The sequence below is a fragment of the Cucurbita pepo genome, chromosome LG03 (genome assembly GCF_002806865.2).
Source record: "Cucurbita pepo subsp. pepo cultivar mu-cu-16 chromosome LG03, ASM280686v2, whole genome shotgun sequence".
Taxonomy (NCBI): Eukaryota; Viridiplantae; Streptophyta; class Magnoliopsida; order Cucurbitales; family Cucurbitaceae; genus Cucurbita; species Cucurbita pepo.
Window position 1 is genome coordinate 8,666,701 of NC_036640.1, and position 26,821 is coordinate 8,693,521.

Below are 26,821 nucleotides of genomic sequence, written 5' to 3' on the forward strand. Positions count from 1 at the left end.
CAAACAAGTTACTATATGGTACGATAATTTATTTTATTTTATTTTTCTTTAACTCAGAAGCAAGAAAAAAATTAATCCCATATTTAATTAGCATAATCAAGCTTGTTGAACCATTAATTAAGAGCTTCTAATTACTTTTTTTATGGAATATTTTTAACGTCAATTTTGATTTTGTCCTCTGTTTGTAGGGGTTGTTTTCATTATACTTAGGCTACAAATATAGGACATGTTTAGGAATGTAAGAAGAATAATATAGTATAGAAAAAATATATTTGAGGAATTTGAAGGAAGCATGTGAAACAAGGCAATGTATTTATAGTACTTGATCAAGCATTACTTAGTAAACAACCTGAACTAGCAACTTCTAGGTTCTTTCCCTATGGACTACCTCTTACCTTCTCAAACATACATATCAAACCAAAACAATTGCATTTTTTGAAATTATTACTTACCTACACACATACTCATACATATACTATGACGTACCTATGTATCCTACACTCCCCAGCTTGACGAAACTAGATTGCTCGATAATTCCGATAGACCCAACAATGCCGACGACGACGAGCACGACGGGATCTGCAAAATCGACGACATTATCATGTCAATTTGCTCCATTGCCATTTGATTGGCTGCCAAGCATTGATCTTGTGGGTAATAACCATTTGGAAAGCTTGATAATTTGGTAAATGGGTCAAGATCTTGCGAAGGAGCTGAAATTTGTGGAACTGATGAGCAAATATTTTCCTCACCAACTTCGCATAATTTTGCGGGATGCAAAATCGAACCATCGACGTATTGAGGTAGTGTAGTCATTGGAGTGACAAACTCTCCGCTTGCAACCATTAGTTGATCGGAGTCGAGCGATTGGGAACGGTATCCGCCCAATGACTGCCACGACGGAGGGTTATGAGGTAAAAGGTTTGTTGAGGGGGAAAACGAAGGCAGCAAATGAACCAAATTGGCATTTGGATTGAGATTGGAAAATTGTTGAAGCTTATAATCAATGAGATCATAACCAGCTTGTAGAGTTGAAGTTGGAAGACATGGCTGATCTTGATGGGCTGAGGTGGTCAGAATCAAATTAGGGTTTGCATTGAGAATAAAGAAGCCCTCATTATTAATGGAAACATTAGGGTTTTGGAGATGGCCAGAAAAGGTGGTCAAAGCTGAAACCTCATGAGAGATCAGCTTCTTTTTTATGTTCGAATTCCAAAAATTCTTCACTTCATTGTCCGTTCTTCCCGGTAGTTGCTTTGCTATCTGAGCCCATCTGAAAGAAACCCGAAAGCAAAAAGAGGTTTAGAAAGTTTCGAGACTCGGGTTCAGAATCAAAGTTGATATCTTTTTTTCTCTCTATATATAGGTCGGTGTGCAACATTTTCGGTAATTTAGTATCCTTATATGCACGAAGATAATCAATTTGACCGGAAGAGAAATTAGAGAGTAAAAAAAAGAAAGACACCTGTTGCCAAGAATGCTATGAAGTTGAACAATGAGGGCAGCTTCTTGGGGGGAGAAGCTCCCACGTTTAAGGTCGGGTCTTAGATAATTTATCCATCGAAGCCTGCAACTTTTTCCGCATCGTTGTAAGCCTACAAAACATACTGAAAAATTATTTGAAGGATGAAACAATATGATTGAAATTTATGGAAACTCAACTCCGGAGTTAAGCTTTGGAGTTTAGTAATAATTGTGAGGGGGAAAAGAGAAGGTAATTACCAGCAAGCTTAGGGACAGAGCTCCAACAGCCATGGCCGTAAGTAGAAATGTAATTGACAAGCTTCTCGTCTTCCTCGGGTGACCAAAGCCCTCTCTTCACTTTCTGTTTGTTACAGCAAGAATGGTGCCCCATATCCTCTCTCTCTCTCTTAGAGGGTTATGCTTTAGAGAGAGAAGAAGAAATGAAAACAGAAAGAGAGAGTGAATGACATTATGGGAGTGTGAAGGGAAGGGAAAGGGGTAATGAATTTAATGTTGAGGAAGCTGTACGGTTGTGGGCCGCTTAGGGCTCATGCCAAATGCCCTACAACCTCTCCTTTTCGTGTCTACCAAAAATACTACGGGAGTATGAAAAAATTATATACTAGTATAGACTCCATAGGTGAATACCTAAATAAAAAAAAAGTAGTCAAACGGAGTATAATGGTGAGATCCCACTTCGATTGAAGAAAGAAACGAGTGTCAATGAAGTCGCTTGGCTCCAAAAGGGGCTAGATTGTTAGATCTCACATCGATTGAAGAGAGGAATGAGTGCTAGCGAGGACATTTGGTCTCGAAGGGGTGGATTGTGAGATCCCACATCAATTGGAGAGCACGAAGTATTCTTTATAAGGTTGTGGCTAGCGATTGTGAGATCCCACATCGGTTGGAGAGAGAAACAAAGCATTCTTTATAAGGGTGTGAAAACCTCTCCCCTACCATACTGCATCTTAAAATCGTGAAGCTACGGTGATACGTAACTAGCAAAATCGGACAATATCTACTAGTAGTGGATTTGGGTTATTACAAATGGTATCAGAGCTAGTCATCAGACGGTGCGCGACACTTATCGAAAGTAGGGTTAGGACCCTCTCCATGTTAGACGCATTTTAAGAAACTTTGAGGGGAAGCCTGAAAGGTAAACCCCAAAGAAGATAACATCTACTAGCTATGGGCAGACTATTACAATAATTTAGTGGATATGACACGTTATCATCTAAAGATCGATAATCTCGACCTTTTACTTCAGCAATTATTTGACTAAAAAACGTGAAACGGTAAGTATTTGTACTATATGATTAGTAAAAATTTGCAGTCCGTTTGAGTATAATTCGATTAGTGAGAGAAATTTTCTAGTACTACGGTAGGACCCACTAGAGAGACGAAAGAATATGTTGGCCACACCTGGTGACGTGGCACTCGTGCTTTCGAGGGGGTCCTTCGGGACTCCTAAGAATGTTTTTTTTATTAATTATTTATTCACAACAAGCTCTACCAAAATCAAACCTTTGTTCCTAAGAATACTATGTTCTCTACCATTGGAAAGCAAAAGGTTGTCTGATGATCATCTCATCATGTAAGATCAAGATCCAACGGCTTAGAAGAAAAGCTAGAGAGAGAGAAAATGGTTAAATTGTAATGCAAAATAGAGGTAAGCAACAAAAACGGATAAGTAAGCAAAAATGTATCATAAAAATGATCCAACCTACATTTTTGCTTATTGCCATTAATTGACATGACCACCAATAAACACAACTACTATCATTTTTTTACTCAATTTTCATTTTTGTAAGATCTTTTCGATAACTCAATCCAACACTCCTTTGTCACAATCGCATTTTTTATGACAGCGGACTTGCAATTGCGCGGCACTCACTTCCCAGTAACAGTGAGTTAAGCCAATTCGTTCTTGTGTCGCTTACGGCCAAGCGAAGTATGCTCGAGGCTCTGGCCCTGGCTCAAGAAGAAAGTTTTAGAGAACGGGGTAGAGAGATTTCGAAAGAGAGTTCTGAAAGTAAGATTTGAAAGATTAAAATTGGCGTTATATGTGATGCAAGCAAAAAGATAACAACAATGGCTTACAGCATATAACTATCGGGTAGGGGGATATGACTATCCAACACTCCTTTTTAGAGTTGGATTGAGTTGTGAGTTCTTTTTTTATTTTTTTTATTTTTTAATTACATTAGAAAATCATACTTCTTTACGATATATTAATAACTAAATTCTCCTAAAACTCAAATATCAAACATTTAACTAATTAAGATCGGTTACAAGCGTCAAATATTTTTTTAATCTTCATAATAATCTTAAAAGTAGGGTTGGATAGTAACTCTATTTTCGAGTTGCAAGAAAATGTCAATCTGGGAATGGACTCAAAAATTATATATATATATATATAATCCCAACCCACCTTTATAGTTTGGATTAAGTAGTCCAATTTAGTTGGGTCCTCATCTCCTTAGTAAGATAAGTAAAATAAGTACCTCGTACACGACCCAGTCCACACCCTCCCTTTCCTTAAAACTGTCTATCCATACCCACTCTAGCCGTTCAACCTTTTGTTTCTGAGTGTGTGAGATATAGAGAGTGAGACGAACGTAAACAAACTAATTTTCCTCAGGTTACAACATCGGCGAGATGAAAGGAACAACTCAGCATTCCATCGAGAATGAGGCACTCTGTAGGAGAGACCATTGCCAACTCGAACAAACATGATATGATATGTTGAATCATATGACAAGTTGAACAATATAATATGTTGAATGATATGACATGTTAAATGATACGGTACGTTGGAAGATATGATATGTTGTATGATATGATATGTTATGTTTTATGACATATATGACACGCGATGAAATGTTTTGATATGATACATATATGACACGCGATGAAATGTTTTGATATGATGCACACCCTTGAGACATGTTTTGTTATGTTACAAATTAAATGAAATGGAGAAAAATGAGGGGTGTCTTAAATGAGGGGTGTAATTAATGTGAAAATGTTGGGATCTCATGCATAAATGTATGTCACATGCATCGGGATACTTCTCCTTATGATGAGTACGAACCCGTACATTATGAAAATGAAAATGATTGTCATGTTTAACATGATGCTACAACGGTCACTATTCCTTCCTAGTGTTCAGCAACAACACTAGAGATGCTAATCCTACCCGTACGAGGACTAAGGGGTGTGCGAATCGCTTGATGGGTCCATATTCACATGTATGAGCCGTGTGTAGAGTAGTAAATACACATCCAATGACTCGAATAAGAAAGTTATCTAAGAGAATACAGTTTTAAATGATAGGTCCCATTCATATTTTATGTGTGCATTCCCTATCTCTAATAATGTGGTCACTTACTGTTTATTTCTTAAAATAAATATTCAAGCTACACGCTATTTTTATATTTCAGGTAAATGCAAGACATCCTATACTATACGGTTGACGACGAGATCACATCAAAGACCATGAAACCTACATAGGATAGTTGTATTTATTTTTCATAGACTTTAGGTTAGTGTAGGTCACTGCTCTTTTAATATACATGGTAGAGACTCTAGTTTCCTTTGGAAATTAGGGTCATTACAATTAATCACATAACTTATTATGAATTATAAGCACATGTATCTAAAAGTTTTATACGACGGTAACACATTGTTGCTCCATAGTCTCGAAACTTTGATACACTATCTCTACAAACCATACAAAATTAGGTATCACATAAAAAAAAAGAATCCGTAGCAAGAATCAATTTAAATATTTTACGACTCATAATCGTGAAATATCGTTCTTATATTTCAGTCCAGAACTGTCACTTCAATTTTTATAACAGATATATTATTCTCGTTGTAATAACTCATTATTTGCTCTCTTGAGCTTATTTCAACATAGTAGTCAGACGATAGGTTCTTAATCATATGATTTATAGCACCTAGTCCCTCTAAACTCATCACCGTACTTATGATTCACATTAGTTGAGCTCAACTTATATTTGAGTTTACATGGTTAACTCATTTGAGCTTATCTCTATATTAGGGTCCATGTTGTTGGACTCAACTCTATATTTGAGTTCATATTGTTTGGGCATGACCCTATTATAATCACATCATATAAATGTAAGGAACGACATCACGGTCATTAGAAAATATCCAACAATAATTACATCATACACATATCATACACATACAAGAAGTGACCTTGCAATCCTTAGGAAACAACTCTAGCAGAATCATTTCATATACATGCAAGGATTTATTTTATAAAGAGATAGAGCCCTAGTAGAATCATTTCATATACATGTAAGGAGCGACCTTACAAACCATTAGAACACAACTGAAATAGAATCATTTTATATGCATGTAAAGAATGATCTTAGGGCCTGAGATAGCAGAATCATTGCAAATCTAACGAGTGACCTTTCATGCTATGGTTGAAGCACAAATAAATCTAGCACATTTTACTTTTAAGCTTTAAGCCTTAATATGCAATCTCCTCCCTAGGCTTTAAACAATATTATAGTTTACTATTCATAATATAGCTTTACTCATTCCATTTATAGCTCAAACCCTACAAGTAGATCCTAAACTCTACATAATAATGTCTTATACCTATGTTTATTCCCATTTATAATACCATAAGATTAGATAAATTAAGACAATAAATCATTTTTCGACTCAAACTATAATATAAAATATTCTCTTAAACTCAATATTAAGCTTTTTTTTTCTCTTCAAATTCTTCGAAATCTACAAATTAAGCCATAAAATTAGAATAATAAGTATATAGATAATGAAATTATATAAAATTAAATTTTACCCATATTAAATTTTTACATATGAGATCCATTTTTTACTTTTTCCAAGACCAGAGAGTTAGAGTAAAAAGGGTGTTTCAAAAAGGGTTAATAGGAGCATAGTGGAGTTGTGAATTATTGTACTCTTGTTTTTTCTATAAAGATGATTAAGTTTGCATGGTTTTCTTCCACAAAAGTCAATATCATGTCCTGCTCTTTGCTTATATGATCAAATATATCAAATTTTCAACATTTCTTTACACAAAATCAAAACCATTTCCTTTCTAAATCCTCTCACATCATAATACAATTTTGTTTTATTCTCTCTCTTTTATTTTTCAAATATAATCTTGTGTTTAGACCGAACCACACCTACCTTTAGTACATTTTATTTGTTACTCATTTGATGTGAGATCTCACTTCAGTTGGAGAGGAGAACGAAACATTCTTTCTAAGGGTGTGGAAACCCCTCCCTACCAAGCGCGTTTTAAAATTGTGAGGTTGACGGAGATACCTAAAGGGTCAAAGCGTACAATATCTGCTAGCGGTGAACTTGGGTTGTTACAAATGATTTCAAAGCTAGTCATAGACAGTGCGAGGCAAGGGTTGAAATAAGGCTAGACCCTCTCCATAGTAGACTCGTTTTAAAACCGTGAGGCTGGCGACGATACGTAACGAGCCAAAGCGGACAATATCTGCTAGTAGTGGACTTGAGTTGTTACAAATGGTATCAAAGTCAGTCACCTGGTCGTATGAGATACACGAGAAAGAGTAGGGCTAGACCATCTCCATATTAGACATGTTTTAAAACCGTAAGGCTGACGATGATACGTAACAGGCTAAATCAAACAATATTTGTTAGCGGTGGGCTTGAGCTGTTACATTTATCTACATGTACTTTCGATTAAGAGATCTAAAGCGGACAATATTTACTAGCGGTGGGCTTGAGCTGTTACATTTATCTACATGTACTTTCGATTAAGAAGTAAGAATTAAAGTCTAAATCTTCCTTCTACGTGTCCTTAAATTCTAAAAACGAGAGAAAGAGAGAAAAAGATATCCGATTAGTCACCAAGTGACTAATACAAGACGAAAACCTAGCGGACATTTTTGTGAAGCTATGTCCAATGTCATCTCACCATCATCTCATCAAATAAGGAACAACATTTTACCATCTTCATCAAGTGCTTGCTTCAATATTTGGTGAACATTTGAAAGATACATTCATATGCTCTTCCAATAATGTTTTCTTTATTTATTTTTTCTTTATTAATCATTAATGATTCAACCACTTATTTATCGATTCATTAATGACTTATTCATCGATATAATGTATCTTATTTATTGATATTAACATTGTATTCTTGAGTACCAATCTATAATATAGCAGGTTACTTACTCCTCGCTTCTAAAAGTGAAAACTATTATTACAGATCAGCACGAGTCTTTCTAGCATGTTTTGTCCTCACCTATATGTATTCTAGAAAAATTTTCAGAAGCAAAACACGATTAACTATAGATTTTCACCGAAAAGGAAGTGCACATTGTTGGTATAGGTAGTAACTTTCCATTCTTTCAAGCATGTCTCAGTCATTCTATTTTCAAGATTACTCTCGTTCACATAAACCTTTGGTTCAAACATACATCTTTTGAATTACGAATCCTTATTTAAATCTTGGGCATGAGTCGTTACATGAACTTATTGAATTACCACTATTTTTCGTAATGGATTCAAACCTTAAATCTTTTAATCGCATATTCATACTTTATATAGTTAAATTATGTTGAAAATGTATCAAACTATCCGTATACTGTGACAAAAGAATGAAGATGACTAAGGAATAATATTTAATACTAGAGTACTATATTAAACTTGATTATGTTCACATTTAATGATCTGAATAAAGACAACAAAATTTAATTTTATACTTCGACTGTTCATTCAAATAATTAATGCCAATAATATTCTCTTTATGTTCCTTGTTTGTTCATACTCAATAATTCCTCAAAATACAAATCACTTTCATATTGTACAAGACACTGTTAATTTCGAAAAATTAGGTGCAGCAGAGACAGGGATTTGGTCCCCATCTTAATTATAAAAAATTAGAAATTAAATAATAGAAAATGCTCACGGACATTTATTATTATTTTCCTTTGACTTATTTTTTTTAAATATAGATAATTGTAACCATCTATGCCATCGTGAGTTGATATTGTCCTCTTTAGCACGTTACATGTCATCGTCACTTTCACGATTTTAAAACGCGTTTGTTAGAGAGAGGTTTCCACTATTGAGAAATTCTATGTCGGTTGGAAAAGGGAACGAAACATTTTTTTATAAGAATGTGAAAATTTGCCCCTAGCACACGCGTTTAAAAAATTGTGAGGTTGACGACTATATGTAAAGGAAAAAGTAAACAATATCTATTGGCGGTATGTTTGAGCTGTTACAGTCGGTATTATTACTAAGACACTAAACAGTATACCAACAAAGACGCTAGAAAAAGCTTCAAAGGGATGGACCGAGAGACCTTGAAACGAACCAATATGTTACTATAATATTGATTCTCTAAATTATTTAAATAATGAATTAATTATATGATGATATTTTCAAAACGACAGCTGCATATAACATTAGACAAATTTGTATGACGCAAGATATTAAATGTCTACGAGCAATTGGATGAATTTGAATACAACTTTTTTGATAAGGTATGGAGAAATCCAAATGAATGACATGTCAAATAATTTTAACATTTATTTATTTAAATATATTTGTAGATAATCAAAAAGAATATCACGTAGGACCCAAGTTTGGAAAATGTTTCCCTTTTTCTTGTAAATGAAGTGAGCAAAAAAGGTTCGTTGACCAAAGTGTCAATGGAAAACCCTTGATTTTGTATCCTTTATTGGACGATTCTCACAAGTTTTTTCCCAACTTTTTGAGAAATGTTCTCAACCGAGAAATCGAATCATCAACTTTTAAAGATGGTAATTTATGTTTTATTTACTAAAAGAGACCGTTATGATCAACTTAAATTTATTAAAACTTTAAATTACATATGTGTTTAGATTGATAAGTTTTTGAAATTTGAATTTGTTGATGGCAAGTTAGAACTTATTTTATGCTAGTTTTAAAGTTTAATTAGTTGATTTCACAAGATTATTTGTATTTAAGTGCATACCTCGAGCATTTTGTACGAACCAGAGTATTTGGTGGAAGTAAAGAGTCAAATGAGCATGATTTAGAGCTTTGATGATATGAACTAAGAGACATCAATCATACAATATATTTCAATGATGATGCAAAGAAAATGTTGTTTAAATTATCAAAAGATATTTCAATTCATGCCAGAAGAATGAAGTTTCATTGTTATAAATTTTGGATGGATTACAATTTAGAGTAATTTAGAGTTATTGTATTTCATTAATGTAATTTAAGACATTTTATTTACTTTACATTACATTTACATCATGGTTAATTATGACTATAAAGTATGAATGTTACAACTCTTAGAATGCCTTTAATAGTTTTATTTTGAGGATATATAAAGCCCTTAGAATGCCTTTAATAGTTTTATTTTGAGGATATATAAAGTCATGTATGTTGTATTTGTGAGTAGACTTGGAAAATGTAGTAAAAAAAATGCATTTGTGCTTTCTTTAGCCAATGGCTAAGTTTCTTTGTAATTCTATGTAGTTTAGGTTGCATGTAGAATCATTCAAGCTCGACATGATCAATCTTGTTTGTAGAATGATTTGAATCTTAAACCAGTGTTCTTGCGTTGAGATATTTGATCAACAAGAATCATTCAAGTTACACATGATCGATCTTGCTTGTGGATTGATTTGAATCTCAAACAATATTCTTTCCTTGAGATAGTAATCCAAATCTTAGTAGTGATTTCCACCTATGATTTGAAATAAAAGGAAGAGGTGTTGTAGCTAATAAACTTGAGACACTGTCAACAATGTCTCAACACTCAGAGATACACCAATCAAATCATGAGATTGGAGGCACTATGTCTCAATGGTAGAACTTTTGATGGAAAAAACATGTATGCAAACATAAAATTTTTTTGTGGAATTGAGAGATCGTTGAGACACTACTCCTATACTCGATTTTTCAAGAGACTTTTTGAAGAGAAGAGCCTATTTCGATTTCTAGAAAAAAAAAAAAAAAAGAAAAAAAATTTGTAGTTTATGTTATAGATGTTTTCTATGGGTTTAGGTGGTCTCTAGACTTTTTGATTTAATTAACTTTTGTCTTCATTGAATATTTTATTTCATTCATGTTTTTGTCTACATGATGTTCAAGCAAAAAACGGAGGCCGTTGAAAAGATCGAGGTAAGAATATGCACGATTTAGAGTAGACATAAGAGTTATGTCAACGTAAGGCGTAAAAACTTAGAGTTTGAGCTAGGCGACAAGGTATTCTTGAAGGTGTCTATAATGAAAGGCGTCTTGAAGTTCAAACAAAAAGGACAAGTTGAGCCCATACTTCATCGGACCTTTTGATATTTTGGATTGAATCAGTTGGTGACATATATATTAGCTCTACCACAATCCCTCTTCATGGTACATAACGTATACCACATATCAATATCTCGCAAATACTTTACTAACCCAACGCATGTTATAGATTATAATCCTCTCCATATAGACGAGGACTTGAGTTATTCCAAACTTAAGATACTTTCGATGATGGAAGTTTCTTTTAGATGTGTATTATGTACCAACAATTTTTTTTAAAATAATAATAATAAAAAGAAAAAAAGAAGGTTGTCCCATGTTAGACTTTAGTATAAATAAGAGGTCTATTGTCTTATTAAGTCACAACAATTACTTCGTTTCACTCCATTTGGGTGGTTCGGAGCCATTTGAAGAATATATTTTATGATGTCTCCAGCTCAGATTCTCGGTTGATCTAGCTTGGATCTGATACGCTTGGACCCTTTTCAACTATTTTCTACTCTTCAAGAGACGTTTTTGAACCTTTCTATGGTGTTTAAGGATAGTATGACAATTTTTTTTAACTAATTTAATTGGAACTAAATTTAGATTATTTTATGCAATTAGATGAGTCAATTTCTTCCGTAAAATAATTCTAAATTATAATTTTGGTATTTCATAGGTAGAATTAGATTTCAAGAAGTAGTTTTAAGCTAGTATTAAGAGAGCGTAGCTTTAAGCTAGTATCATGAGAGCGCAGTGATTTCAGCTTAGGTCAACCAATTAAGTGGCACTACTGTTCGTTTGGTTGGACAAACTGTATGATGTATGATGACACATGCCTTGTGGCCCTTGCACATGTCATAATTATGATTGTTATGTTATGCTATATTATGTTGTACTATGCCCAGCTATGTTTTAGCATGTTATGTCATGTGGTGTTATGTCATGTTTATAAGATATGCTACAGAGTAACTATGTCATGTTGTAGAATTATATTATGATGTTGATAATTTATGATACATAGACCTCCATACACCAAGAATCAGCTTTAAGTTAGTATCAAGAGAGCGTAGAGACTTCGGCTTAGGCCAACCAAGTAGTGGCTTTGCTATTAGTTTGGTTGGATGAATTGTATGACGTATGATGACACATGCCTAGTGACCTCTGCACATGTCATAATTATGATTGTTACGTTGTCCTATATTATGTTTTATTATGCTCTACTGTGTTCTACCACGTTATGCTATGTGGTGTTATGTCATGCTTATAAGCTATGTTATAGAGTAACTATGTCATGTTGTAGAATTATGTTATGATGTTGATAATTTATGATGTCTAAACCTCCATACACCACGCCATGTAAGCCATGTCATGTACCAAAAATTAGACAGGAATTATGTATGCATAAATCACAAATTCATTATGTTATAAATGAATGGAAGTTTAACTTTCAACATAAATTTACGCCATGATTTTAAGCTATGGGGACCTTATGAATTTTTGTGTGTCGTAAGCATTGGGACACTTCTCTATTATGATTAGTACGGGCACAATCTGACAACATTTATGTTCGCCATAATGTTATGCAGGCTCTTTCCCTCTATAGTGTCTGACATCCTGTTAGCGAATTCTAGCCCGATGAGCTAGACCTAGGGGGTACACGAGCCCGCTTGGTAAGTCTGTGTTCATATATGGCCATGTGTAGGAAAGTACTTCAGATTCAACTCTACTAGAACTGGATAAAGCTACGTAAGGCCATTCCATGAAGATAGGTCCTATTATACCGCATGTGTTTGTATTTTCCAACTCCACTAGTGAGGTTACTTATATAACGTAACGTATAAATTTGTAAGTGGAACAGCTCACCATTACTCGAATGACGGTGTAACATTTGACAACTTTAGACAAACCTAAAAGGAATTTCATGCACATCTTCTCATTTCCAATCGAGATTGCTTAAGGGTTGTAATAATAAAAAAGAACAAACAAAACGAATGAATCCACCTTATTGATTGAAGCTCACTTCATTTCTTGGTGCTTTTATATGATATAAATTCATTAATAAATTTCTGAAGTAAATTTGAATATATCTCAAATTAGAGTGGAAGGCCAACCTTAACGAACCCTCGTGACTTGGGAATCTCTAGCTATTTTGTGATGTAATGTTCTCAAAATAATAATAATAATAATAATAAAAAACACAAAGACATAAGAGATTTATGCCTTGGTCACAACTATACTCTCAACCAACATAAATCATAAAATCTATTCAAATTAAACAAATCGAGAAAAAATCATAACGAATCAAATTGTTTAACGAAATCATTTTAAAAAATAAATTATATTAAAAAAGAGTGTTGTGCACGCTGATTGTTTCGTACGACAATTTGGATATTTAATTGTTCATGAGCAAGATTGGGTTGCGACATTATTGTTTAGACCCAATTCAACTGGTTCATAATTTTTTTAACTCAAATAATTTTCATTAAATAATGAATCGAACTCAATCTGAATATAAATCCAAATATGGTAAACCGTTTGTTTAAGTTTTTGTTTTTAGTAAAACATCAACCTATGTATTTTTAAACATGGTAACTCAATTTCTATATACATTTTGAAATAGGACATTTATTTAAAATTTTCTTTTTAAAATGATGATAAAACAAAAAACAAAATATGCATATATAATTGTATAATATTGTAACGATCCAAAATTTTATACTTAATTTAAGGTCACTACTGTATACGAACTATAAACATTGAATGCGGAAGACTTCATTTAAATTCCATAAAACATAACCTTTAAAACACAGCTATAGACTTACCTGTTTCAAAAACATCTTTAAAATGATACAACAAAAGATCCAAAATAAAATAAATAAGCATTTAAGTTTAAAACATCCTATTCTAGCCTAAGTCTAAGAAAATAAATACCACTATCCTATGCATGTGCCATGATCTCGAGTTGCGATGTCGTCGTCAGCCATACAAAAATGCCTTGCCTTAACTTGAAAAATGTAGTAGCACATGGCTTGAGTATTTAAAGAAATACTCAGTAAGGGACCCCACTATTGAGGTTAAATGCAACAATCACATGCAATGAAATGATGGGACCTATCTTTCGTTTCGTTTTCCCTACGGTGCTGTCCTAACGGGTAATTGTGGACGTGTACCATATACTCTACACACAGCCCATACGTGCGAGTATGGGCTCACCAGCTAGTTCGCACAGCGCTGGGCCACTTTCCTTATCCGGTGGGCATACTCTAGGAGCCCCTTATGCCGGGACCCGTTAGAACTAGTAACTGTCACGGCAGTGTTATGCAAAGCATAACGATCGTTGGTCTGCCATTGGATGTACGCATCCGTATCCTCGTGATGGGATAGGGGTATCCCCCAGATGCATGAACACACATAATGCATGAGGTCCCCACTACTTCTACAATTTCATTATCCTTTAATACAACCCCGCTAGCATTAAGTACATATCATATCATTTTTCATATCGTTTCAGATATCGTTCATCATTCATATCATATCATTTCTCATTCTACCGTTCTCAAATCATACATAATTCTAACGGGGTTATATTTCATGTCATTTATCGTAATTTCATGTCATTCATATCATGCTGTATACACACAATTTAAGAGACCTAACATAACGTTCTATGCTTTTAACATAACATTTCATCATATACACATCATACCATGACATATTGCATCACAATGTATCATATCATAAACAAGTAATAACGTAAACACTTCATAATCATATCATTCTCTAACTTATCATAGCCTTAACGTTCTTATACCTATCACAGACATATCATTACGTGAACGTACCTTAGTCATATCATCACAAGAACTTAACCTAACGCTATCGTTCTATCAATCTATCACAAACCTATCCCTTTCTACCCGTAACCTAACCGTATTCTTCCATCAATCTCTCTTATCCATATCACTCCGATATGTAACCTAACCTTAACGTTTCGTGAACGTATTTTACTCATATCGTTACATTTCATTTTGTGCATCCTTCTTGTATCCTATCTCAAACATATCCTTGAACACATCGTACAATAACTATTATCATACAATTCACATATTATAACATATACATAACATATAGGAAGCATATCGATCCACAGACAATTCACACATATCAATATATATGACACGTGCAGAACCACAGGGCACGTGTCAACATCAAAATATAACCATGCCGATAGTAAGGTCACTTACCTGGCTAACTTAAGTCGTTGTCATGAATATATCTTTAATTAAAGTTTGATTCCGTCCTTTGAAATCCGAGTCAACCTATATGAGCCCATGACATTAGTTTCAGGTTTGAACTCTACAACATTATTTTCTCTAATTTACATTGGTCCATTGTTAAAAGTCTGGTTATATATCTATAATTATATTTTTATTAAAAATCTTATTTTTCATACTGTTGTATAAGAAAGTAGATACAACTATTTCAAGTTATTCTACGCTTTACTGGTCTCTGTATTTACCCTCGTGTGTTTAACTTTTGCTCTATATTTAGTGTGTGGTTTTTAATTCCCTAATTATATTTTTTTTTTAATCTGTTTCCTTCTAATTCTGTTCTCACATTCCAAATTTCTAGTGATCTCTGATTCTAAATCTTTCCTTATCTCAGCGTTTCCTATTAAGAAGTTTTCTTGGCCATTCTATCTTTAATCTATTCATTTACCTACGATAAAAATTTAATCTAATATTACTAATGGGACGTGATTGACTTCTAATTCTGTTCTCACATTCCAAATTTCTAGTGATCTCTGATTCTAAATCTTTCCTTATCTCAGTGTTTCCTATTAAGAAGTTTTCTTGGCCATTCTATCTTTAATCTATTCATTTACCTACCGATAAAAATTTAATCTAATATTACTAATGGGACGTGATTGACTAGAATAGTATACATGATTGACATTTAGTTCTAACTAAAAGCTAGATAATGTAATAATAATTCAATGAATATCTAACTATAATTGGTTGTGATTTCTAAAAAAAAATGATAAAAGAAAATGAAGATTTAATATATACCTTATTCATCATATCTATCTTCACCTAAATCTCTGGTAAATCTCAACTAGGTAAAGTCATTCTCATTTTTTTTTTTCTCAAGTAAATCTGACCATTATTGTTTTTCTTTTTCTTTTTGCAGTAACTACTGTTACTTTCTAGCGTAAGGATGGGTTGAGGAGAGATAATGGTGGGAAGGGATGAGAGGCTAATGGAGAGAAGTGGGGAAATGTTTAATTAATTAATTAATTTATTATTATTATTATTTTAACTATTTTTATAATTATTTTTATTTGTTTATTTCTTTATTTATTTTTGGGCTATTACAAATACTTTTAGAATTGAAAATAAAGTCAGAAGGACGGATTGTTAGTGTCCACGCTTAGGAAGATATAGTTGGGGGCATGTATGGTTAGGTTCCATTTATATATTTAGTGGAATTTGGCATATCTTAACTAAACAGTTTGCATGGAGCTCACTGCACACTTGTATGGTCTGGAGAAGCTTACTTGTCTTATACTTTAGGAGCTTTATCCGTTTTGGTTTTATTACTTGTTGTTTTGTCTGATTCAATAATACTGCTTATCCGAGTGAGTTTTACGGGTCGACTAGACCCAAAGCTTCTCAAGCTCGAACTAACCAATGGAAACTAATCATAAAAAGTTTTATTATTTGAACTCAACTCAACTCAATCTTACCAAAATAAGTTGATAGTCTAACTCAAACTGTATGAGCTGAATTAGGTTGGATTGTGTTGATCGAGTTCTTCAAATCACATCCTTTTTATATGGGATATAAAATTTAAAATATTTAACGTTATTAATCGTATAGGTCAATTACAAGTATGATATATGAATTGAATAGGAAGGAATTAGGGGTGAATTTTGCTTATAAGTGAAGGGAAAAAAAAAAAGAAAGTGTTTTATTGCGAAGGAAAGGGAGATACGAAGGGGAAGGATGAAAAGAAAGGATTCTAAAATGGATTGAGTTGCACATGCTTGCATTTAATACAAAACCAACTACTTTGCTTTATTTGTTAAGCAATCAAAGGACAATTGGTGAGGAATCAAATTATAACTTCTTTCTTTTTAATTTTTTTCTTTTAAAGATTAAGCATGGATGATCAAACCAATCTGTTTTTTTAATTCAGTACACAATATTTGATGGATTGATAATTTGAACCTTTGACCTATTGATCGAAAGAATATGCTATAACCAACTGAGTTATGCTTATTTTGGCAATAAAAACACGTACGTATGAATTTCGTTCGTTGAACTTACACATAATTTCACCAAATATCTGTAACATACGTAGTTTCGATGATGCCCCCACAAGTATGTTCCTTGATTTCATGGAAATAACATAATGAAACAAACATTGTAATATTTACTCGAATAATAATAATAATTCCGTTAAGAATGTGAATAAAATCAGGTCTCCGAATATTCATAAAATTCGAGAACTTTTGATAGCATCATGATTTGTTGCCTTTGTTGAGGATGTGTTTCCTTTTATGCATTCCCATGCACTTCATATTCTCTACGTATTCCCCTTTTTATTCTTCTTCTTATTATTATTCCCTTTTCATATTCTCTCTCAACATTTCCATATCTTTACTCCCTTCTTCCAAATAATCCCTATATTTAAGTTATCACCTCCATCGATGAACCTATCAATTAAGTTCCAAATATAATAAATCCTTTCATTATCTTAAATTACTTTCGTCATTAAAAAAAGAATCTAAAATTTTTTCAAATATGTATAATATGAATTCAGACATCTCAATCATATAATATGATCTTCAAGAAACATGTGAAAAAAAGTGTTGTTCACATTGTCAAAAAATAAATTGAAGCGGCCATTAATGTCAAATTAAATAAGCATCAAATTTCATTTATGTAACAATGGATTCAAGTTATTTCAAGTGGGCTTTCATTTATTTATTTTTTTGTTGGTTACATATTCTTGAACGAATGATTAAAATCGAGAGTATGGTATTTTATTAATGTATTTTCAATTTTAAAAGTTTTGTTTGCTTTTTAGGTTAGACTTACACCATACTAATTATGGTCATAAACTAGAAAGTTATAACTATTGAAATGACTCGGAAAGGTCACGCGTTTCACTTTAATGCTATATAAAGTTATATATAGGTTGTTTTGTAAAAGAAATTTGAAAAATATAGTAAAAAGATTATTTATGATTAAGTTTTTTTTTCTTAGTTCTATATAGTTTAAATTGCTTATAATCATTCCATGATATAATTTATTCTACAACTCATTTGAATCTGAAAGAAATTTTCTTACTTTGAAATATTTGATTAATAAAATAATCTAAAATTTAACTTCAGAAGTGATTTCTTATCATTTTAAATTTCTTCGACATTTTAGATCTAAAGACCTTATTTTGAAGTACGGCTTTTAGATCGAGTTTCTAAGAGTTTTGATCACTTAGAATGAAATCATCTTGATTTGAAAGGTTTTAATATTTGTGATTTAAGGATTTGCATAATCAAAGTTTAGTTATTCTTTAATACAACGGTAATTCCTACTTGAATTTATTTTATGGTACTTTAAACAACATTTTTCTACCTCTTTCTTAAAGTTCATATTCAATAAATCGGATCGAAAAATAGATAAACTAAGGTTAGATAGACAAAAATGGGATTGACCCACGTGCATACCATACGTACGTCACATGCACATTCCTCAACTTCCTTGCATGCTTCCTACTACAATTTTTTCATCCTATTCTACTTTTGTTCTAAACTCATTCTTCCTAGTTGGTACATGTCTCAATTTGATTATTCTACCAAAGTTGTGAACGTTTAACTATGAATCCAATAAGACAAAAATTATGTCAAATAATCAACTATTTTATTTTTCAAGATTTTAAGCTACAATACCTAGTAGTCATCATGGAATTGATGGACATGAGGGTTACAACCTTTCCATTGATAACTAAAGTTTATTTTCAACGTTATAAATAGTTATTCAAGTAGCTTTAGTTAAGTTATCTTGGAGAGGAATTTAAATCACAAGTTTAGAAACAAGGTTTCCATACTCTTGATTTTAATCATCAAGATAATTCAATTTTGGGGTTCTTTGATAATTCAGATCTAAAAATATTGTTATTCAACAAGGTTGTTAGATCAAGAATCTATATTGATGGCCATACAAGCATACCGCATGTGAAAAACAAGACCAATGAACTACACTAGACCCATGAACAACTATTATATTATAAGTTATGTCTCCCTATAATTCTTAAATTGTTGCATACAAAAAAACAAAGATGAACAATGGAAAGGAATCTTTTTCTATATATGGTGAAGTAAAGGGAAGAGAGAGATTAAGGCACTTTCTTTGGTATTACATACAAAATTATATATAAGTTTGATTGCCCAAAATGATTGTTTTTTTGGGCTTTTTCTTAAAGTCAAAATCTCATTCTTTCTCAAAATCCATCCATTCAACAAAATAAGTGCCTCCTATCATTAGTCTTATTCTCTCAATATTTTTACCCAAATATTTTTAAACTTGTTTTACCAATAGAACTATCTCATTTCTTATACATTATTTTTATTTTAATAGATGACTGTCGTTATGTCGAATTACTTGATCATTCAAATTTAATAATAGACATTCGACTTTTGAGATCGTCGTTGACCTTTTATCTGCTAAGTTATGTTCAAATGGAAAATCATGGTGCAATTCTGGTAATTAAGCATAACTCAACTAACACGTAAAGTGTGTCCTTGTTATCGTCACCATGTTGAAGTAAAAAAGAAAAAGAAGGGCAAAAAACTAATTTTCTAAGAGAAAACACCAAAGGACTAAAGTTGTGATGGACTTCAAGTAACCGCTTCAAGGGCATGTGGTGTGTTACAATTGCACTTTTTTGGGACCCCTGCAAGCGATTGTGCAGCAATCACTCTTACCAGTGAGTGAGTTAACCAACTCTATTTCGTGTTGCCTTCAACCGTACGAAGTATATCCAAGCTTCTAATCCCCCTTCGAGAAGAAAGATTTAGAAGATGGGGGCATAGTGATTTTAGAAAGAGAGTTTGGAAGCAAGGCTGAAAGCAATGATGAAACCAATGTTATAAGTTAGCAAGCAAGAAAGACAATACAACGACTTAAATAGCATATAACTCCGTGCAAGAAGAATTGACGACTCATCACATCTCCCTCTAGTACATTTTAAGGCATTTCAAGTCTAACAGTACTAACATAATTTTGCCGAAACGTCATACTCCTAGAAAATATAATAAGAAGCTATACATCATGAAAGTGGTAAAGTAGCACCACACAAGGGGTTTGACATGCAATGGACATGCAGCTATGGACAATATGTATTCGACAAGTATGACTGTGAGATGGTGTACTCTTCTACGGGCCTCGGTACGTGTGGACCGTGTTTAAAGAAAGTGTAACAAAGAAAACATTTTAAGTGAGTGGTTAATGAAACCCTAATTTTCAAATTTGAACTTCAATCGAACCATTAATTAACTTGTTTTCTCATCGTATTTGTATGTTTGAATGTCGAAAAGTTTTCAAATAGGAAATATGAGAAATTCACTCTCGATTACAACTTTACGTTCTAATTGGTTGGTTAACTTATTGACACTGTGAAATTTTAGTATTCGATCAAGTTTATTCAACGGTATGATTTGTTAAAATGTCATCACTCGCCCAATAGGGTTAAGCCCAACCATTGTATGAGTAATTATATTTATGATTTAGGAATTTAGAAATAAATTTAGGAAAATGATATAGGAATTTTAGGAATAAATTTAGGAAAATGTTTGAGGTATTTTAGTAAAAGGTTGAGAAATTTTAGAAATAGATTAACTGTATAAATACCCCTCCATCCTACTTAGTTCATCATCCCAAGAAATCCAAGCAATACAAAATAGTTTCTACAGAGTATTTTGTAAATCCTTCTCGATTGGTCTTAATAAAGTGTGCGAGTGTTTACCACAGAGAGTTGTGTTCAACAATCTGGTATCAGAGCGAGGTTAGTGTAGGTTATCTAATCTCTTGGAATTCTTAATATTCTCTGTGGTTGCAGCTCTGTCTAATATTTCACATCAGAAACGATTTCTTGAAATTAGTAGTTAGTGAGTTTCTTTTGTGTCGTGAGTAGTCTGTGACTCTGCAAGTCTTGTGTCGAAAGAGCTTGTTTGGTATTACTGAGGTATAGCCAACACGATGGGTGATTTCCAAATCTTTGGAGGAATCAAGAAACTCAACAACAACAACTACAACACGTGGGCAACATGCATGATGTCCTATTTACAAGGACATGATCTTTGGGAGATCGTTGGCGGGTGCGAAACTACGCCGCCAGAGGATGATTCTAACGGCGCCTTGCGCAAATGGAGAATCAAAGCAGGCAAAGCAATGTTTGCCCTAAAGACCACAATAGAGGAAGTTTTGTTAGAGCATATTTGGGATGACAAGACACCGAAAGAAGCATGGGACACGTTCATGATATTGTTCTCGAAGAAGAATTATATGAGGCTACAACTTTTTGAAAATGAGTTGTTATCAATTTCACATCATGACATGACAATTGCTCAGTACTTCCACAAGGTCAAGTCGATCTATCGAGAGATTACTAAACTAGACCCGAAGTCTGCCATTGTAGAATCCCGAATGAAGAGGATTATAATCCACGGATTGCGACCAGAATATAGAAGCTTTATTATTGTTGTACAAGGATGACCCACTCAACCATCACTTGTAGAGTTCGAAAATTTGTTAGCCAGTCAAGAAGCCATGACTAAACAAACAGGAGGCATCACGTTGAAGGGTGAAGAAGAAGCACTCTACACAAGTGAAAGCCGGAGCAATAATAGGCTGTCTACAAAACGCGGATACAATGGTGACAAAAGAAGAAGTCACCAAGGAACTGTACAACCAGGGAGAGCTTAGAAAAACGATAACAATAACTCTCAAGGGAAAAGATTTGAGGGCATTTGCTACAATTGCGGGAAAAAGGGCCACATGTCTAGAGATTGTTGGTCCAATAAAAAATCTGTCGAAAGCAATGTGGCATTCTCCAACATGGAGATGGAGAAAGAATGGGATGCAGCGGTACTATATGCTATAGAAGAAGAGCTAGCACTCATGGCGATGATGGGAGACCATATCGATTATGAGAATGATTGGATCATTAATTCAGGATACTCAAACTNGTATTGTTATGCCAAGAATGTATCCATGAAAATGTTTATGAAAGACGAGTGTACGATCTGCATATTATATGATCTGAAGTTGAGGGGACCTCATGCATTTTTAGGTGTCAATACACATTGGGATACTTCTCCGTTATGATTAATACGNAGAGGGGTGGCCCTCAGAGAAGGAAGTATTACCAGGCCTTGAGAAAATTGAAGAAATTCTTCTAACGAGATAGCAAACTGAAGAGATTCTTCCACAGAAGACGTGGAAGCAAACTGTACACATTTGCTTCAGTGCTGATGTGCCTGACGATTCAAGTGACACTAGTGTTGGTGAGCAAGAAGTGACTCAACCAAGCGAACCTAGTGAGAAACAAAGGGCACCTCAACAACTAAGACAGTTAGAAATAATCCAAAAGTCAAGTCTAGAGTATGTCAACGCAGCTATTATAGAAGACGAAGTTAATGAGTCGGAGACATATGAAGAAGCATCACAAAACTCAGCTTGGCAGAAATCAATGGAGGAAGAAATTATAGCCCAAGNAAGGAAGTATTACCAGGCCTTGAGAAAATTGAAGAAATTCTTCTAACGAGATAGCAAACTGAAGAGATTCTTCCACAGAAGACGTGGAAGCAAACTGTACACATTTGCTTCAGTGCTGATGTGCCTGACGATTCAAGTGACACTAGTGTTGGTGAGCAAGAAGTGACTCAACCAAGCGAACCTAGTGAGAAACAAAGGGCACCTCAACAACTAAGACAGTTAGAAATAATCCAAAAGTCAAGTCTAGAGTATGTCAACGCAGCTATTATAGAAGACGAAGTTAATGAGTCGGAGACATATGAAGAAGCATCACAAAACTCAGCTTGGCAGAAATCAATGGAGGAAGAAATTATAGCCCAAGAACATAATCAAACTTGGGAACTAGTGCCAAGACTAGAAGATGTCAAACCCATCTCTTGCAAGTGGGTCTACAAAATAAAGCGTCGACCGGATGGATCAATCGAGAGATACAAGGCTCGCCTCGTAGCTCGAGGATTTTCTCAACAATATGGACAAGACTATGATGAAACANTCAACAATATGGACAAGACTATGATGAAACATTTAGTCCAGTGGCAAAGATCACTACCGTACGAGTTCTGCTAGCACTCGCAGCAAGTAAAGATTGGAAACTGTGGCAATTCGATGTGAAGAATGCTTTCTTGCATNTCGTGTGTAGAGAAAAAGTATGCATCCAACTTTACTGGAAAGCGGAGTTCAATGTCATTTATGTATTTCGTGATCCAACAGTGGGATTACTTAGTATTCCTTAAAATACTCAAGTCAAGTACTACTTTTATTTTTACGGTCATGCAATCGAANCAAGTAAAGATTGGAAACTGTGGCAATTCGATGTGAAGAATGCTTTCTTGCATGGAGAGTTAGACAGGGAGATTTACATGAACCAACCAAAGGGATTTGAGAGTGCAACTAATCCTAATCATGTATANATACTCCTAGAAAATATAATAAGAAACTATACATCATGAAAGCAGTTAAGTAGCACGACATGAGGGGTTTGGCATGCAATAGACATGCAGCTATAGACAACATGTATTGGACAAGTATGTCAAAAAAAAAAGTGAAGTATAAAGAACAACTTCAGGGGATAGATTCGTTGTACTAAGAACCTTAGGCACTTATACTTTTAAACTCTTTTGTGGCTGTGAATAGAACATACCTCTAATGAGTATCGGTAAGGAGTTGTGAGAAAGAACGGACAAATTTCCTGAACTTTCTTAATAATAAGTTAAAAACAACTAAAAATTCTCATAAATAAATCACTAACTATATTCTTAAACTTCACCACAAATGGGTAACTACTAACAATTATCTTAAATAAATCTCTAACCATTTTTCTAAANTGATCGCACAGATGAAGGATTGTTTCTCTGCCAACAAAAGTATACAAGAGATATGCTTTAGAAGTTCAGCATGTGAGAATGTAAACAAGCTTCAACACCGATAGAGACAAATGCCAAGATATGTGCACATGAAGGCAAAAAGTTGAATGATGAAACGACATACCAACAACTGATAGGTAGTCTTATCTACCTAACTTTAACTCGGCCTGATATTTCTTATGCAGTTGGAGTCATGAGTCGGTACATGCAAAATCCAAAGAAGCCTCATCTGGATGCGGCTCGACGGGTCTTGAGATATGTCAAAGGTACAATCGACCATGGTCTTCTGTACAAAAGAAGCAAAGACTGCAAGCTAGTTGGATACTGTGATGCTGATTATGCAGGAGACCACGATACTCGAAGATCAACCACTGGATATGTGTTCAAGTTGGGTTCGGGAACAATTTCTTGGTGTAGCAAAAGACAAACAATAGTATCGTTGTCAACTACAGAAGCAAAGTATAGAGCAGCAGCTGAAGCAGCTCAGGAAAGTACGTGGCTGAAACTCTTGATGGAAGATTTGCACCAGAGAGTTGACTATCCAATATCACTTCATTGCACCAACCAATCTGCGATTCGCCTAGCAGAAAATCCGGTGTTTCATGCTAGAACAAAGCATGTGGAGGTACACTACCATTTCATTAGAGAGAAAGTCTTGAAAAAAGAAATCGAGATGCAGCAAATCAAGACAGATGATCAAGTGGCAGACTTGTTTACAAAAGGGCTGAATACTGGAACACATGAGAGTTTTCGCTGTCAGCTCAACATGGTGCAACAAATGAGGACTAGTGTTGAGGGGGAGTGTTAAAATGTCATCACTGGCCCAATAGGGTTTCCAACCATTGTATGAGTAATTATATTTATGATTAAATAAATTTAGGGAAAATGATTTAGGGATTTTACAAATAAATTTAAGAGATATTTAAGTATTTTAGGAAAAACGGTGAGAAATTTTAGGAATAGATACTGTCTATAAATACCCCTTCATACCATACTACTTAGTTCATCGTCCCAAGAAATCCAAGCGATACAAAATAGTTTCTAGGGAGTGTTTTGTAAATCTCTTCACAAAATAGTTTCTAGAGAATGTTTTGTAAATCTCTTCTCGATTGGTCTTTAATAAAGTGTGCGAATCTTTCCCACAAAGAGTTGTGTTCAACATAATTAAGATTTCATTTTAATCTCTTTTCTTCAATTTTCTTTAGAGCGAACATGGAACGTGTTGACAACACTCAAAATATTTTTCTTATAGAAAAATGTCCTCCCATTAAGCTCACAACTATATCTTGGTGAATACACTTGTTGTAGTCGTTAGAATGTTATGTCACATGCGCACTTATTAAAAAATGTCCAAAAATAAAAATTAACAAATAAGGGAAGTATAAAGAATAACTTGAGGGAGAGTTTTCTTGTACTAAGAACTTTAAGTACTTATACTTTTCAACTCTTTTGTGGCGGTGAATAAAGCATACATATGATGAGTATTTGTTGGGGGAGAAAGCACTAAAAAAATTTCTAAGAAGTTAAAATCCTTGACAATTCTCTTAAATAAATCACGGACTATTTTCGTAAACTTGCTTCACTCCACAATTTGGCAACTACTGACCATTCTCTTAAATAAATTTCTAACCATTTTTTTGAACGTGTCTAAGCTAATAACTATTTTTACTAAGTCAAGCTATTGACTCACATTTTCCTTTGGAAGTTTGACTTTGTTCGAGATTCTTCACTCTGAGCAACCTTTACCTACACACATACTCATACATATACTATGACGTACCTATGTATCCTACACTCCCCAGCTTGACGAAACTAGATTGCTCGATAATTCCGATAGACCCAACAATGCCGACGACGACGAGCACGACGGGATCTGCAAAATCGACGACATTATCATGTCAATTTGCTCCATTGCCATTTGATTGGCTGCCAAGCATTGATCTTGTGGGTAATAACCATTTGGAAAGCTTGATAATTTGGTAAATGGGTCAAGATCTTGCGAAGGAGCTGAAATTTGTGGAACTGATGAGCAAATATTTTCCTCACCAACTTCGCATAATTTTGCGGGATGCAAAATCGAACCATCGACGTATTGAGGTAGTGTAGTCATTGGAGTGACAAACTCTCCGCTTGCAACCATTAGTTGATCGGAGTCGAGCGATTGGGAACGGTATCCTCCCAATGACTGCCACGACGGAGGGTTATGAGGTAAAAGGTTTGTTGAGGGGGAAAACGAAGGCAGCAAATGAACCAAATTGGCATTTGGATTGAGATTGGAAAATTGTTGAAGCTTATAATCAATGAGATCATAACCAGCTTGTAGAGTTGAAGTTGGAAGACATGGCTGATCTTGATGGGCTGAGGTGGTCAGAATCAAATTAGGGTTTGCATTGAGAATAAAGAAGCCCTCATTATTAATGGAAACATTAGGGTTTTGGAGATGGCCAGAAAAGGTGGTCAAAGCTGAAACCTCATGAGAGATCAGCTTCTTTTTTATGTTCGAATTCCAAAAATTCTTCACTTCATTGTCCGTTCTTCCCGGTAGTTGCTTTGCTATCTGAGCCCATCTGAAAGAAACCCGAAAGCAAAAAGAGGTTTAGAAAGTTTCGAGACTCGGGTTCAGAATCAAAGTTGATATCTTTTTTTCTCTCTATATATAGGTCGGTGTGCAACATTTTCGGTAATTTAGTATCCTTATATGCACGAAGATAATCAATTTGACCGGAAGAGAAATTAGAGAGTAAAAAAAAGAAAGACACCTGTTGCCAAGAATGCTATGAAGTTGAACAATGAGGGCAGCTTCTTGGGGGGAGAAGCTCCCACGTTTAAGGTCGGGTCTTAGATAATTTATCCATCGAAGCCTGCAACTTTTTCCGCATCGTTGTAAGC

At 34.1% G+C, this 26,821-nt stretch overlaps 2 protein-coding genes across 3 annotated transcripts; both read right to left on the reverse strand.

Moving 5' to 3' along the window:
* Positions 1–317: 317 nt before the first annotated feature.
* Positions 318–26,816, reverse strand: LOC111789876 (transcription factor MYB26-like; the record flags this gene model as incomplete). Its single annotated transcript, XM_023670590.1, has 3 exons — positions 318–452; positions 25,679–26,499; positions 26,692–26,816. Coding segments are annotated over 2 exons (903 nt in total), but the record flags the coding sequence as incomplete, so codon positions are not given.
* LOC111789874 (transcription factor MYB26-like) lies at positions 350–1,923 on the reverse strand. Of its 2 annotated transcripts, XM_023670587.1 has the most exons (4): positions 1,723–1,923; positions 1,466–1,595; positions 753–1,273; positions 350–579 (listed from the first exon to the last, which is right to left on the reverse strand). In XM_023670587.1, the coding sequence occupies exons 1-4, from the start codon at positions 1,853–1,855 to the stop codon at positions 476–478; spliced, it is 888 nt and encodes a 295-aa protein (XP_023526355.1). In that variant the 5' UTR covers positions 1,856–1,923; the 3' UTR covers positions 350–475. The 2 variants fall into 2 exon arrangements, with proteins under 2 accessions (XP_023526355.1, XP_023526354.1); XM_023670586.1 differs by having other exon boundaries at positions 351–1,273.
* Positions 26,817–26,821: the final 5 nt, after the last annotated feature.